This window comes from Aspergillus saccharolyticus (assembly GCF_003184585.1).
Source record: "Aspergillus saccharolyticus JOP 1030-1 unplaced genomic scaffold BP01scaffold_4, whole genome shotgun sequence".
Classification (NCBI taxonomy): Eukaryota; Fungi; Ascomycota; class Eurotiomycetes; order Eurotiales; family Aspergillaceae; genus Aspergillus; species Aspergillus saccharolyticus.
Window position 1 is genome coordinate 663,644 of NW_020290614.1, and position 15,666 is coordinate 679,309.

Genomic DNA, 15,666 nt, shown 5'->3' on the forward strand with positions numbered 1-15,666 from the left:
TGGCTAAAGAATGGGACTTCTTTCCTTGCTGCATAGAACAGCAGTTCATATCAAAGTCTGATGTCACATCGCCAGCTTACAGCACAAGACATTGACTGGATCCGGTAATGTTGTCTGTCAATTCATGCCATAGAGACAATAAACCGCCGAAGGACAACTTACAGAAAAATCGAACTATTAATTCATGCGCAAACCGCCTATGTCTGATCTTGATAGTCTTTGCCTCTAGCTTTGCGTCATGTCTAGAGTCCAGTTGATGAATCCGACCAAATAACAAGCGTTTCTCTGTCCTCGAACGGTCGCACTCCGGTTTGCCGCTTCTGGAATCCCGACTAGCGTTCGAGATCGCTGATTGGAGCTCCTACATGTTGATGATTTATCAGATATCGAGCCCCAGGCCAGTCAGATCTTGAAAGCTATTCCCAACTGCCAAAATCGATACATCTTCCTTCGTTCACGGAGACAAATCCACCTACCACCAGAAGTGATTTCTATGGGGTAAAGACTGTTAAGTCTTGGTGCAACTCTAAGCCTCGAAGTCAATTATCAATTAAGTGGGTCCGACGAGATTAATAAATTGGAGCGCGGACGTGCATCATCTCCACTCTTCAAGTTGACCCAGGCCCAAATTCGATCGGGGAGACTTATGACGTCGGGCCCCCACGGCCTGATCATGCAGCGCCTGCACTTCGAGCACCCACATCTACTTCCCATTTGAGTCGACAGCATGATGGGATTGCGAACTCGGTTATAAAAATTGCGGTGGTTGCTCCTCGTGATGTAGCGTGTCTACTCTGCTTCCGTATGTCGAGTAGAGTATTCAAGATCAGAAAATTTTCACGCCCTTAATAGGTTTCTCAGTCATTGAAAGCAGCGCGCTTATTTTCTATCATTCACTCAGTAGAAACAAAGTTGGTTCTTTGCCGTGCTGTTCAAGCCAAAGAAGAACATGGTGCCGAGAGATCAATCGCGACGATCATCCTCTTTTGAGCTTGAGAAGTCAGAAAAAAAAGATTCCGGCTTAGGGAACTATGACCTGAGTCCTACACGAAGACATACCAATGTCTACGCTGAGAATGCAGCAACGCACGATTTCGATGGCGAAGTGCGAGGCAAGTTTCGCGGTGACAGAAAGCGCGAATTGACTGAGGAGGATGCATACGAAGTACTCGGCTTCAGCTTCAGTTGGTGCAAGAAATAGACAATATCGACAGTGATATTTATTGTGCAAATGTCGATGAACTTTAAAAGCAGCACATACTCGAATGCGGTGGTGCAACTATCGGAACATTTTCAAATCAGCCAGCAAGCTGCCCGAATGGGTCAGATGATCTTTCTCGTGACTTGCCTTTGGCTGCGAGCTATGGGCTCCATGGAGCAAAGAATTCGGCCGATGGCCTATTATGCAAATGAACCTTCTCCTTGTGAACATATGGCAAATCCCCTGTGCTCTGGCGCCTAATTTTGGAACCATGGTGGTCTGCCGTGGTCTTGGGGGACTGAGTTTAGCAGGAGGCTCGGTTACCCTGGGTATGACTGCAGATATGTGGGAACCGGAGGACCAAGGCTTCGCTGTAGCCTATGTGGTCTTGAGTTACGTCGGTGGGACTACTATTGGGCCCATATTTGGTGGAATGATGGAGCAGTGGTTGAATTGGCGGTGGAACTTCTGGATCCAGCTGATATTCGGCGGACTCACTTAAATACTCCATTTCTTCCTCGTTACAGAAACGCGTTCATCGATTTCGTTAGACCGGGAGGCTAAACGTCGACGCAAAGCAGGCGAAGATACGAATGTTTATGGCCCAAACGAGTTGAAGCCTTCACGATTTGAGGTTAAGAAAATCCTCCGTGTTTGGCGACGACCATTTGAAATGTACCTGCGTGAGCCCATTGTACTTTTTCTGTCTTTGCTTTCTGGCTTCTCTGATGCGTTAATATTTACCTGCATTGAATCATTCCCCTTGGTTTTTGCACAATGGGGGTTTAATCCACTTCAAGTTGAATTATCCTTTAATGCCATTGTCGTGGGCTATCTGGTTGCTTATGCCATTTTTTGGCCCGACATCAATCGCCAGCGCTTGATCCGACGACGCGAAGGCGACGCGGCTTGGCTGGCTGAGCGCCGGCTCCTCCTCCTGCTCTTCATTGCGTTGGACTCTTTGGGTTTGCCTGGACATCCATGGGCCCGGAGTATACTCATTGGATGGTGCCTCTGGTCTTTGTGTTTCTGATCGCCATTGCGAATCATGGCATATATATGGCTACGATAGACTATATGGTGGCAGCATATGGTGAGTATTCTGCCTCCGCGACTGGCGGGAATGGGTTCGCCCGAGATTTGCTCGCTGGTCTCTCCGCGATGTACGCAACCCCAGTGTATACCAATATTGGCGGACGATTCCACCTCCAATGGGCGAGCACGATCCTTGGTCGCTTGGCACTCTTGGTGACAATTCCAATTTACATCTTTTAGTGGCAAGGGCCTAAGATCCGAGCCAAGAGCAAGTTCGCACAGACCCTTGCCGCGGATAGGCAAAGACATGCAAGTACACGGCGGAGTAGCCGTATGTGTGCGGCGAGAAAGGTATCTACGGTGTAAAAGCGCAGGTTTGACGGCATCATCAATATTGTTGGCTATCTTGTTGTCCAATTCCGACGTTTCACCAATTTCGTATGACTCTTCCTTGAAGTGAACATTATTGGATTCTTGGGCTAATGTATTTATCTATTTCTGTTCCCGGAATGCAACCCGGCCATTTGCGGAGTAGCCAAACCGAGACAAGCGAGAGAATTGGGCCCTACCTGATACCAAGCTGTAGACTTGTCTACTGAAATTGCAACGCGACCTGCAGACAAGAGACATGCAGTAGCTCCAATGCATTCCCCGCACCTCCGCACAGACCTTGACCTTGTGGCGTTACCAGCAGGGAATGAGGCTTTCTTCCCGTCCAGGAACATTCCTCTCTTATTTTCGATCCTTCCTTATCATCATAGATCTTCTTTGAACTAAGCTTTCATGTTCCGCAGGATGAATTTGGAATGCGTATTGCAACATTCGAACTAAGTACGAGTAGCGAGCTCTGGAAGGAGCCGAATGCTCGATGACGATGAATAAATACCCTTGCCATCTCACCTCCTCATCCGAATGAGACCTGCATGTCAGACAACATGAGCTCATACGCCGAGGGATCCGGAAGCAAAGTGAGACAAGGCAGTACCTATCGAGCTAAGGCGGCCCATCTTGACGAACGGCACGTGTGACTTCCTTGACCTTCTACGGTGAAGTCATGTCCATGTAGTAACTGAATCCAATCAGAATATTTCAAGGAGTCAATCCTTGGCAATTCTGGGCTCGACTAATGACTAGGATTGAATAAGAGCCTTCCCGCGGCAGCAGTCATTTGGAGGAATCACCTGTTCTTCGATGCAGGAACCAGGAATCCATAAGAGTCACTTGAATGCTTTCTCGATGGCTATGAACCTTTGTGAGACATAATACGAGCGATCGACCCGAAGCCGACCAACGGGACGCAAAGGAGCGACGGCGTGTCACTGTTGCTGCAAGCATCCTTGTGCTGTCTCGCAAGCTATGAACTCTGCTTAAGAAGTCCTGACCGAGAGCCGATACCACCAAGTTTCCCGATGCCTGCAACAGCCCGAATGTCTACTGGGACTGACTCATAAGCAGCATAGCTGCGGCAAGATGGTAAATTGAGCAACAGGGGTCCTGTCATGCAATCATTCGATGGCCAGGCTATCTGTAACAACTCCTGATTATTGGATCATACCCCATTTTTGGTCATCCGACGAACCCCAGAATATGAGACCTGCATCAATCCCAGCTGTTGTATGTGATGGTGCCTCTCATCTTCCACGATCCCGGTTTCCGCGATATGCGAGAATCCATCCTTCTGTTGACATCAGAGGGGACCTTGTGACTTGCTGCAGAACCCCCAGAATCCGACCATCAACATATAAAAGGATGAGTATTCTCCCGCCATCTTGAGCTGAAGCAGACATTGGATTAAACAATCTGGAGACTTTGACATCGACCCCTTCTATTATCAAGCATGCGTCTCTCATACCTCTCTATCTATGCCTTGGCTGCTCCCCTGGCAGCAGCCATTCTCCCCCGTGCTGCATCTCCGAACCCAACCACGCTCATTACTGCGACCCAAGTCAACAATGCAGCGGCCGCAGCGGCTCCTAGCCCGACCCAGCCCGGCATTGCCTCGACCTGCAACTCGTACCATCTGGTCGCGAGCGGAGACACCTGCGCCAGTATTGCGACGGCTGCCGGCATCTCGCTGACCGATTTCTATTCGTGGAACTCGGGCGTCGGCAGCGGGTGTACCGCCCTGTGGCTGGGGTACTACGTGTGCATCGGCGTAGGATCAACGACGACTACCACCACGACGACTACCACGACCACTTCGGCGGTGGCCACGCCAACTCCGATCCAGACGGGTATGGTGAGCAACTGCAATGCCTTTTATCTGGTGGCGTCGGGCGATACGTGTACCACTGTTGCGACGAAAGAGGGAATTACGGTGCAGAACATTGTGGCGTGGAACCCGGCGGTGGGAACGGGCTGCACCAATATGTGGTACGGGTACTATATTTGTGTTGGAGTTTCGGCATGAGTGAGCATGGGTGGGTGCTGTTTGGCGAAGCGATGGTCTATGGTGGTCAATAGGCAGTCGCATGATTATCATGCATGTTGCGCAAGAACTGGGAGAAACAGTTGCTGTCATCGACCGTGACTAAAAGTGGCAGCTTAGGTGACTTCATGATAGGTAGCATAATCCAATCAACTTGTACTCAGTATTATTTTCTCTGTGCAACTCCGACTTTGAACATTACGGTATCTGTACATCCATATGCTCTACTACTAGTATAAGTAGATACATATTATGTTCAAGTAGCACTAGAGTCTCAGATGAAAAATCGGAAGACTAATAGTACAGACTATGGTCTATATGGTTATGTATAATTCTATTGATGAGGTTGATATTTCTTCTATCTCCTGTCTATTGTACTCAGTATTATTGACAAATTTCCAGCTAAAGATTCCTGGCCGTCTTAGCTGCTTGCACTATCTCCATTCCACGGATGATCGGATGGCAGCGGAAGCAACAGTGCGGGAGTCGATCACGGCCCCGGTTCCGCTTTCGTTGCGGGGATCGCGGGAATTCGGAATGAGACGCCGCTCTGGCCAATTGCGCCGGGGGATTTGTCGATTCCAATGGTGGGAAATGCGGGGAATGAAGCCCACCGACTGCCTTACCGTTTACGAAAGACTCTCTCTCTCGCCTTTGGTCGTGACGCAAACCCACTGCTGCATGAAGCGGTGCATACCAGTCATGTTAAGCCGAGGAGAAGCGCTGGGGAGAGGCGTATAAAGCAGCCGCCCGCTTATTCCATTCTTGCACAGTCCAAACCACTTTTACTGCTCATCCACCCACACACCATGTCGCTACAAACAGTCGGCCTCGCCGTTATTGCGGTGGTATACCTGCTGATCCGCTACCTCAACCGCACCGACGTTCCCAAGATTAAGGGCATCCCTGAGATTCCGGGGGTACCCATCTTTGGCAATTTACTGCAACTAGGCGATCAACATGCTACGGTGACGAAGAACTGGGCAAAGAAATATGGGCCGGTCTTCCAGGTCCGCATGGGCAATCGGGTATGCACCCCACCTCCCCTGACTTGCCGACCGAGCATCTATTCACAGACTGACTAAATTGGTCGCAGCGCATCGTTTTCGCCAACAGCTTCGACTCCGTCCGTCAACTATGGATCAAAGACCAGTCTGCGCTGATCTCGCGCCCGACCTTCCACACTTTCCACAGCGTCGTCTCCAGCTCGCAGGGCTTCACCATCGGCACCTCCCCATGGGACGAGTCCTGCAAACGCCGGCGCAAGGCCGCCGCCACCGCGCTCAACCGCCCCGCCGTGCAGTCGTACATGCCTATCATCGACCTCGAGGCGACCGCCAGCATCAAGGAGCTGTTTCAGGACAGCGACGGCGGCACCAAGGACATCAATCCGGTCGCGTACTTCCAGCGCTTCGCCCTCAACACCAGTCTGACGCTCAACTACGGGTTCCGGATTAGCGGCAATGTCGACGACGAGCTGCTGCACGAGATCTGCGACGTCGAGCGCGGTGTCTCCAACTTCCGCAGCACCAGCAACAACTGGCAGGATTACATCCCGCTCCTGCGGCTGTTCCCCAAGATGAACTCCGAGGCTGAGTCGTTCCGCGTGCGGCGCGATAAGTATTTGACCTACCTGCTGGATATCCTCAAGGATCAAATCGCCAAGGGGACGGACAAGCCATGCATCACGGGGAATATTCTCAAAGATCCGGAGGCGAAGTTGAATGAGGGTGAGTGAATTTTGCGGGTGTAATTCATGGAATTGGCGAGCACTGACACGATGCAGCGGAGGTCAAATCCATCTGTCTGACCATGGTGTCTGCGGGACTGGACACCGTTCCCGGAAACGTCATCATGGGCATCGCCTACCTTGCCTCTGAAGAGGGGCAGCGCGTCCAGCAAAAGGCGTACGAGGAGATCATGCAAGTCTACCCTGATGGTGACGCGTGGGAAAAGTGCCTGGTGGAGGAGAAAGTCCCCTACGTGACCGCCCTGGTGAAGGAGACCCTGCGCTTCTGGACGGTGATCCCCATCTGTCTGCCGCGTGAAAGCATCAAGGATATTGTCTACAACGGGGCGACGATCCCGGCTGGAACTACTTTTTTCATGGTAAGAAGCTTGGCTGTTTCCCATTCGCACCTCGAAATACTAACCAGATGGGATTAGAATGCATACGCAGCCGACTACGACGAGGACCACTTCGACAAGCCTGACCAGTTCCTCCCGGAGCGATACTTGGAGGTCGGCGAGGGCACTGGCACCCCCCATTACGGCTACGGGGCGGGCTCGCGCATGTGCGCTGGCTCCCATTTGGCCAACCGCGAGCTGTACACCGCCTATATCCGCTTGATCACCGCCTTCACCATGCATCCTGCGAAGAATCCGGCCGACCGCCCGATTCTCGATTCGATCAAGTGCAATGCGATACCAACAGCCTTGACGACGGAGCCCAAGCCGTTCAAGGTGGGCTTCCGGCCGCGGAATGCGGAGAAGTTGAAGGAGTGGATTCGGGAGAGTGATGAGCGGACGAAGCATCTCTAGTTGAGTGGATCTGTACAGTACAGCGGAGAGGCAATCTACATGGGATAGTACTTCTTTCCAGCTGAAAGGAAGAGTGACAGAAGTAGTTTAGTTTGTAGCTGGAAATTCTCAATGTAGCAGTCGGTGAAAGACCCTACGTGTAATGCGTGTAAGGGGACTCAAACTACTCCAAGATAAGCAAAGTCCGGCCGAATTGCGCCTCGGACGCGGAATCCCCCGCACGGGCTCTTCCGTCATTGACCGCCCCGGCGCTCGGCGCTTATCCCCGCCTTTTACCGGCCACTGTCTCCGTCTTCTCCGCACTCTCTCTCACCAACAACAAAATTGCATCATCCAGCATGAATGCGACAAGTCTAGCTGCATGGGACACTTATCCCTCTGCACCCAGAGATGAGTCTGATGAGGCAAATCCGCGCAAACGGAGGCGGAAGTATATTGCTAAGGCTTGGTAGAGCTCCTAAGTTTCCTACCCCAGCACCCCCTAACTTTAGCCAAGCACTCCAACACACAAGTTCCGAGCACATCACTCAACACCCAACATCCAAGCCCCAAGCAGTAACCACGCAAGAAAGCCTGCACTAACAATGAGCAAGCAACGAATGCAAACGCCGCAAAATCAAATGCAACGGCGAAATCCCCTGCCAGCGCTGTGGCCGCCAACGCATCGACTGCGTCTACGACCACCCCTCTCGTCAGACCAACGGCGAGACAGATCCACAGTAGGTCCCTTCCTCTGAATTCTCCATCTGATCATGGATACGCAACATATTTGCATCTGTTCATGCATGTTTACCCAACTGACAGACCTAGAACCTACCTCGAGCACCTCTGCCACCAAATGACCGCCATGCAGGAACAAATCAAAACCCTGTCCGCAGCAGTGACAACCCTGACGCAGATGCAGCAGAAGAGCATCAGCGGGAGCACGAGTAGCCAGCGGCCGTTCCATCGTCGTCCGTCTACCGTCCGCGAGACTGCCTTTCAGGGCCCGACAACCTCGGCGTTTGGTCTGCAGCTTGCGCAGTCGAATTTGCGACGGCGGGGGATTGTTGAGGTGAACGACGGCCTGGATGATGGTACAGAGGAGGGGGAGGGAGAGGCGAATCCCCCGCCCTCGCCGCCATCGTGGCGGGAGGGTGCGACGCGGAGAGGAGCGCTGGATCCGCTGAGGGAGCTGGATCATGCAGAAGCGAGGCGGCTGTGTCGGGTGTATGAGGAAGAGATGGGGTCGATGTATCCGGTTCTGGAGCTGGGGGGGCTGTTGGAGCAGGTGGATGTGGTGTTTGGCGGCGGGTCCGCGGTCAAGGCAGGGGGTGTGCATGCGGACGATGTGCAGATCCTGCGGTTAGTATTTGCGTGTGCGCTGACGGCTGAGGCGGCAGGGAGCAGTGAGCTTGCGATGCGGCTGTTTGAGAGTGTGCGCGAGGCGGCGGATAATTGCGTGTGGGGGCCTCCGGACATCCAGAGTATTATCTTGTTGACGTTGGTCGTGAGTACTCCCAGAAGGAATCTGTGTGGAGGGCATTCGGGGCTGAGGGTGCATGCTGATGTGCTCTAGGCGATCTTTCACTTCCAGATGGACGAGGAGATCCTGGCCTGGCGCATTGTGGGCATCGTCGAGCGCATGTGTCTTGAGCGAGGGCTGCACCGCCGCGAAACCCTGACCCAGCCGGCCATCGTCGCTGCGGGGCGCGACCGCGTCCTGCGGCTGTTTTGGTCGATCTACATCCTCGACATTCGCTGGAGCTTTGGGACGGGCATGCCGTTTGCGCTCGAGGACAGCGATATCGACCCCTGGCTCCCGGAGCCGGAGGAGAAGACGCCCTACCTGCGGGTGATGATCCGGTACAGCCGCATTGCCGCCAAGGTGTGGAAGTTTATCTCTGCCTTCAACAATACCAACGAGATCAAGAAGGAGGAGATGAATTTTCTGGATTGGCAGGTCCAGCAGTGGGTTGCCAACATCCCCGACATACTCCGTCTTGAGCAGCAGCCGCAGCCGCAACAGGAACGCGAGCCATCCACCCCGCGGAGCCTCCACCGTCTCCGGGCTTTGCTGCACCTGCGCGCCAACCAACTCCGCATGCTCATCCACCGGCCCGTCCTCCACTCGGCCGCGCATTTCATGCGCCACCCCGCCGAATCCCAGCTGGTCGTCGACCTGGCCAAGGAGACCATCCGCTTCATCACCCACCTCAACGAGACGACCGACATCTATCGTCTCCAGCAGATCACCTTCAACTGGTTCCTCGTCTCTGCCGTCGCGGCACTGTTTCTGGCCGTCGCGCAGGGCCCCGCGCAGTTTGGGGCCGAATGCCGCGAGGAGTTCTATCTGGGGCTGGAGCTGATCAAGGGCTTCTCGACCAAGTCGTATATCTCGCTGCGGCTGTGGAAGTCGATCCGCAGTTTGCGGAAGTTGGGACCGCAGGTGATGCGCCGCCAGCAGCAGCAGGAGGTACCCGATGAGAGCGGCGCGGAGGTGGTTGACGAGACGCATCGGGTCGATACCGGACCTCTGCCGTCCACGGGGAGCATGCAGAGTCTCACGCCGGTGGATGGGGCGCAGATGACGCGTGAGCTAATGGAGTGGTTTGAGGCGGTGGGTAGTCTGGAGACGCAGATCATGGGGATGGGAGCGTTGCCGCCAGAGGTGGATGGTTGGGGGCGGGGCCAGTATATGGTGGATTATGGGGGGGAGTTGTCGAGTGTGATGAAGGATTGTTTCTAGTATGCTGGCTACCATTCCCTCGAGAAATGTTGTCCTGCAGTGATCATCTTCCCTTTAGCTTTTGTGTTTGAGGGTCTGCTGGTGATGCTAGCTCAAGTTGCAATATATACGCTCAGGGAACCCTCCCACCTACTAGTACCTATCTGCCTTCAACGTCTAGTAAATAGTGCTCATCAACCTACCAAGTCACAGGCAGGGTCAATCACAGTATATAGTAGACCCCAAAAGTCCCCATCCGAGAACCACCACGCCCTGCAAGTCTCCAACTTTCATCCAACTAAGTAGTAGCCACCCTCGCTCCTCTCTTCCGCTGTAACCACAACATCCCCCCAACCAACCCCGCCGCAACCCCCATAACCACCGCCCCGAACAGCCACGTCCCCTGATACCCAGCCGCCACGGCTGCCACTGCACCCGCTTGCCCGTTTTCCCCAACACCTACAAAATGCCCCCGAGCAGCCCCCGCAATCGGATTCCCAACCAACGCCCCGAAAGCAGCAACGGTATACGCCACCCCGATCCGCGCGCCCACCTCGGCGGTGTCTTTGGTGAGGTTGGCGATGATAGCGGGCGGGAGCGAGACGATACTTCCCGACACGAAGCCGTAGATTGAGACGAAGGCTAGCAAGTCCGGGAGGGTGGTGGCGAAGCGGAAGAAGAAGAGCATGAGGGAGGTGAAGAGACTGCCGGGGAGGGAGAGGAGAAGGCCTCCGTACCTAATTGATTTATGCTTCTTGGTTAGTTGGGTTTGTGTGGGGGAAGGCCCACGTGGGATCACGGATTGGGTGTGGGTTTGGCGCACCGATCAGCTAGCCAATTCGAGCCAATTCGCCCAAAAAGACTTGTCGCGTTCATAATGCTCAGCAGATAAAAGGCCATGTCTTCGTCGACCCCGAGGTCGATGGCGTAGTCTTCGACGTAGAAGAAGGGAATGTAGACGGAGGCCATCATGGCCGTGAATGCTACGGGGAAATTAGCTTGCGGATGGGACAGGGGTTAGGAAGAGGGCATCCCGGCCGTGAAGATCAGAAGAGACGAGTCAGACACCAGCTTCCGCCAGTGAAGACGCGCGCGTTTGGCATGACCAGGTCGCAGACGCATCACCGCAGCGCAGAGGACCGAGCCGGCCAGCATGGTGAAGGCGAGCGCGCGCACGGCCCACGGGAAGCCAATGGAGACGATCAGTCGGCGAAGCATGATTGAGTAGACGATTCCCGCTGGGTGGGTTAGCGATGGATGGATTCATTTTTTTTTGTTTAAAGGGGAGGTGGCACCGAGACTACTCCCCGTCGCGGCAATCCCCGTCGCCAGCATGCGTCGGGCTGAAAAGTACAGCGGAAGAACCGCCACCGACGGCACGACCAGCATGCCACTACCGATCCCCACGCACAGCCCCTGCGCAAGAAACACCTGCCAGTACTGCGTGCAGAGAGAGGTCATGAACATGCCGAACACTTGCAGGAAACTCCCCAGGATGATCAGCAGCCGCAGATGGCCCTTGTCCATGATGGAGCCCACAGGCAGTCCGATCGCCATCATGAGAAACAGTTGCACCGAGCCGATCCATGCGATGGACGAGGGGCTGTAGTCTGCGAGGAGCTCGTTGCTGTAGTGTGTTTCGAAGACGCCGTATGAGCTCGTTAGGCCCCTGTGCGCGTAAGTTGTACTGTACGGAGCAAGCTGTCGTAGGCTGACAGACCAGGTATTGGCGAAGCAGATCCAGCTGCCGAGCACTTGCAGCCACGCGGTGAGACCGCCGTCCATGCGGGGTGTGGGCTCGGGAGACGAGTCGGTTCCCATGCTGTGGTCGCTTGGTGGGGGATCTTCTTCCATGGAGAGTTTCGTGACGTGATGCGAGCTGGGAGTGATTTGGGGCGTCATATCACTTGAATCCATTCCGAGGGCGTAGTTCTAACGCCGAAGCCGTACCCGAAGCCGACAACAGGAGCATCGCGCGGTATTTGTGCAGCCTGTCCCCCTTTCGTCTCGGCCAAGTTTCCTGCCTTCGTCAGCATTTACACAGCTGAGACAGGTCCTTGGCTGGTAGATCGTTCCAGATGATGCGAGGCTTGATGTTGCAAAGGGGGGCGGCACAATTGAGCCACTTACACATTTGACTCCGCGCCCACGCCGACCCTTGCATGATCGGATCGTCGGTTGCTATTCAGATGACCGCATTGTTGCTTTTGATGCAGATACCAATCCTTCCATTCAGTAAGGATCGTCAGAGCCAAGCGATAGTTTTGGGAAGCCTTGCGGAATCATCGTGCAGTGGCTGCTTTCCCCTGCGCAAGCTTGCAGTAGTCACATCGAGAGTGGATACCAAGACCCAGATAGAAGTGCAGAATTGGATCAAAGATGTTCTTGGGCTGATAGCATATAAAGGGCTGGCCCACCCAGTAACACCCCTCTGGAGATAATCAAACGATGCGATAAACTCGCAACTACTTGTGGTCTGCATTGGGGATGATTCGATGGCAGCCTGATCCTGTGGCCTGAAGGACAAGGCTTCATATGCAGCCCGGATTATTCTTCTTCCGCGGTCGCTTCCTTCTTGGCGTCGACCCTCCTTTTGTGGATCTCTTGTTTTTGTGCGGCTCTCGCAGTCCAATGCAGGGTCTTTGCCTCTCCGATTATGCACTGTCACATCAGGTGTGCTACATGATAACTTATCAGTCGACACTAGTGTCTCTCAATCGATGACTGGAGCACCTCAGTTTCTGTTCATCAAAGTGCTTTTTAGCCTGGTTTGCGACCATCCTCGTGTGAAGTTCTGATGAGAACCCACCAGCTGAAGATGTACTCCGTATAGCATCATCCCAGGCCCAGAATGGCAATGACAGCGGATCAGCTGGCGTGTCCCGAACAGCCTCTGTGGATCTTCAGGTCAGGCAGGGTCATCTGGAGCGACGAACGCCCTGATTGAGAAAAAGACGTACGTAGCTCTGTGGGGAGACAGAGCAGGATCGTGAAAAGTGAGCTATGGAACCCGATGGGCGCCACTCTGAGTCTTGAGCCAGAGCTCTTATCGATCAGCGTACCATCCTTCAGGAGAAACTGTGGAGGACTCGTCTGCCACCAAGACTTGACTGATACTGGACGGACTTATATGTCAGCGCCACTGCTCGTTCCAGGTTTCAGAATTACCGTGATGTGATGCGTCAACTTGATATCAGCTCATGGAACTGACGGTTCAGCTCTGTGAAATCCAGCTCGGATCCAACTATTAACTATCAAAGTACAGCACCAATTATAGCTTCCCCTAAATCTAGTGTCGGGTCGCTTTGCCTAAACAACCACGAACACGAACGCCCCCCGTTGGTCGCTCAGGCCAATGCTGGGCCTCTTGTGGGGCGACCCAAGGCCAGAAGCCGATAAACCCTCGCTGCGATACCCGCGGTCCCACGTGGTGGAGAGATCCTTTTTGCCTTCTTTTCCCAATTTTTTGTCCCTTTATCTTCGGCGCGGCGGTCGTGTGATCTACAGGATGTTGCTTTTTATTTCCCTGCTTTCCCACTTCTCCTGGCACCGTACTGCTCACACAATTGCCCAAATGTTGTGATGCACCTGTCGATCCTTTTCTAAACCTCACCTCCATTGAGAGTCCGTTCGCTCCGCTAGCACAATGCGCCCACATTCTTTATCATCTTTTCTGCTTCTTTCCAGCCTTTCTCTACCTCTCACCAACGCTGCGGAGACACTTGACGTCAAACGCGATGATGACCTTCTTTCCTTCATCACAGTACGCCACAGATACGAAGAAGGATGAATCACTGCTAACCCTGCTAGATGCCGAATGTCAAGGCGCCCAAATACAACGTAACATACTACGATCGCAGTCGCGTAAGCCCCGGGTATTGGTTTGTCGCACCGTACCTGCACTTCGAAGCGGAAGCTCCCAATACAAATCGCAAATACGTGCCCTGTCAGGTGGGACCTCACATCTACGATCAGGATGGCAAGCTGGTCTGGACCGGCTCCTGCCTACATGATAATCGCAACGTCTTTGACTTCAAGACTACAACCAACATCGCCGAGGGTACCACCCATCTTTCATATATCCTACAACAAATGTTCGTGAACGATGGCACGCCGCTGGCCAAAGGCGCGGGTTATATACTGAACGACAAATACATGGTTGAGAATGCCATCCCGATCACCAACGACCTCGAGCGATGGGATCTGCACGAATTCAACATTCTGCCCAGCGGAAAGACGGCCCTGGCAGCCTCCATTCGGATTCAGGATCAGACCCTGGCGGAGTTGGGTCGACCGACGGAAATGAGCCGAGTGGCCTCGGGGGGATTTCTGGAGATTGACATCGCCACCGGCGCGGTCCTCTTCGACTGGGACTCTCGCGATAAGATTCCCCTGCACGAGTCGGACCATGTGATGCCGTGGTCGCCGCCTGAAGGGGGAGGCGGGTTGGATTATATTCACGTCAATGCGGCCGACAAGAACCAATACGGCGACTACCTCATGTCGGCTCGCTACACGAGTACTATCTATCTCATCTCTGGGCAAGACGGACATATTATCTGGCGTCTCGGGGGCAAGTACACCAACTTCGCCATGGACTTCACCTTTTCCAAGCAACACAACGCGCGGTTCGTCTCCGTCAACGAGACGCACACCATTCTTTCCTTCCTCAACAACGCCTCCGACGACTTCACCAACCAGGAGGAGGTTTCCTCCGGCATGATCGTGGAGCTCAACACGGTGACTATGACCGCCACGCTCCTGAACCGCTACACCCGTCCGGACGGCGGACTGACTCGCATGCGAGGCAACCTGCAGAGCCTGGACGGAGGTAACGTCTTTATGGGCTGGAGTGCGCAAGGCTACCACAGCGAGCACGCCCCCGATGGCACCGTTCTCATGGAGGCCCAGTTTCAGTCGCCTCGTTTCAACAGCTACCGGTCGTACAAATTCCCGTTCATTGGCAAACCTCAGCAGCCGCCCGCCCTGGTTGCCTCTGTCTTTGCCAGCAAGCCCAGCCTTGCGCATGCGTCTGCCACCAGCGCCTCCTCATCGAATTCCGAGCTGACGACCGTCTTCCATGTCAGCTGGAACGGTGCCACCGAGGTCGCCGTGTGGAACTTTTATTCGCAGGCCGATGAGATTTCCATTCCCTACTTGATTGGGAACGTGAGCAAGCACGACTTTGAGTCTGTCTTCGTGACTCCGGGTTACTGGGACTTTGTTTCTGCCGAGGCGCTTGATCGCAACGGCAACTCGCTGGGCTGGTCGATGATCGTCCGCACCCGGATCGAGGGAGGTCTGCAGTATGCCTCGGAGGATAGCGAGGCGCCCCTGCTGGTCCCGGACGATCCGGCTTCTCTTGTTGCCCAGCCTGCTGAAGAGGCTGTCGAACCAGCAGCGCCAGCGACCGAGACAATGGAGACCATTGTTGGGGACGAAGCAATGGCCAAGGAGGCGTCGGAACCAGGCTCGACGGCCGACCGATTCATGACAGCGACGAACGAGGTGGTTCTCGGGATGGTTCTGTTTGCGTGTTTGGGTACGATTCTGATCTGCTGGTGGTCGAGGCGATTCTCGTGGCGGCCACATCGGTATCTGCGGGTGGCTTCGTCTCCGTTGCCTAGTCCGTTGGTGTGAGGGAGCCACTGCTGCACCTCGACGGATGGATGTATCTTGTATATAATATACGAATTCTGATTTGCATCGGTTCAGCGGATCCATAGAAGGACATACTCCGAGTAGATTTTTCTC

At 54.1% G+C, this 15,666-nt stretch overlaps 6 protein-coding genes across 6 annotated transcripts; 5 read left to right on the forward strand and 1 right to left on the reverse strand.

Moving 5' to 3' along the window:
- Nucleotides 1–949: 949 nt before the first annotated feature.
- BP01DRAFT_406032 (MFS general substrate transporter) lies at nucleotides 950–2,602 on the forward strand (the record flags this gene model as incomplete). Its single annotated transcript, XM_025578750.1, has 7 exons — nucleotides 950–999; nucleotides 1,042–1,184; nucleotides 1,215–1,322; nucleotides 1,384–1,629; nucleotides 1,729–2,166; nucleotides 2,274–2,475; nucleotides 2,506–2,602. 7 exons carry the CDS (start codon nucleotides 950–952, stop codon nucleotides 2,600–2,602), a joined length of 1,284 nt encoding a protein of 427 aa, XP_025434516.1.
- A 1,220-nt stretch (nucleotides 2,603–3,822) lies between these two features.
- On the forward strand, nucleotides 3,823–4,979 carry BP01DRAFT_150997 (uncharacterized protein). The gene has a single exon (XM_025570631.1). The coding sequence runs from the start codon at nucleotides 4,074–4,076 to the stop codon at nucleotides 4,644–4,646; it is 573 nt and encodes a 190-aa protein (XP_025434517.1). The 5' UTR covers nucleotides 3,823–4,073; the 3' UTR covers nucleotides 4,647–4,979.
- A 349-nt stretch (nucleotides 4,980–5,328) lies between these two features.
- On the forward strand, nucleotides 5,329–7,329 carry BP01DRAFT_353697 (cytochrome P450). The gene is made up of 4 exons (XM_025574248.1): nucleotides 5,329–5,692; nucleotides 5,761–6,394; nucleotides 6,451–6,773; nucleotides 6,831–7,329. The coding sequence occupies exons 1-4, from the start codon at nucleotides 5,474–5,476 to the stop codon at nucleotides 7,203–7,205; spliced, it is 1,551 nt and encodes a 516-aa protein (XP_025434518.1). The 5' UTR covers nucleotides 5,329–5,473; the 3' UTR covers nucleotides 7,206–7,329.
- Nucleotides 7,330–8,427: 1,098 nt separating this feature from the next.
- Nucleotides 8,428–9,947, forward strand: BP01DRAFT_353699 (putative C6 transcription factor; the record flags this gene model as incomplete). Its single annotated transcript, XM_025574249.1, has 2 exons — nucleotides 8,428–8,694; nucleotides 8,764–9,947. 2 exons carry the CDS (start codon nucleotides 8,428–8,430, stop codon nucleotides 9,931–9,933), a joined length of 1,437 nt encoding a protein of 478 aa, XP_025434519.1. The 3' UTR covers nucleotides 9,934–9,947.
- A 263-nt stretch (nucleotides 9,948–10,210) lies between these two features.
- BP01DRAFT_413655 (MFS general substrate transporter) lies at nucleotides 10,211–11,766 on the reverse strand (the record flags this gene model as incomplete). Its single annotated transcript, XM_025579010.1, has 5 exons — nucleotides 10,211–10,341; nucleotides 10,372–10,649; nucleotides 10,736–10,895; nucleotides 11,001–11,150; nucleotides 11,208–11,766. The coding sequence occupies 5 exons, from the start codon at nucleotides 11,764–11,766 to the stop codon at nucleotides 10,211–10,213; spliced, it is 1,278 nt and encodes a 425-aa protein (XP_025434520.1).
- A 1,843-nt stretch (nucleotides 11,767–13,609) lies between these two features.
- Nucleotides 13,610–15,645, forward strand: BP01DRAFT_151075 (uncharacterized protein). Its single transcript, XM_025570632.1, has one exon. It carries the CDS (start codon nucleotides 13,723–13,725, stop codon nucleotides 15,550–15,552), a length of 1,830 nt encoding a protein of 609 aa, XP_025434521.1. The 5' UTR covers nucleotides 13,610–13,722; the 3' UTR covers nucleotides 15,553–15,645.
- Nucleotides 15,646–15,666: the final 21 nt, after the last annotated feature.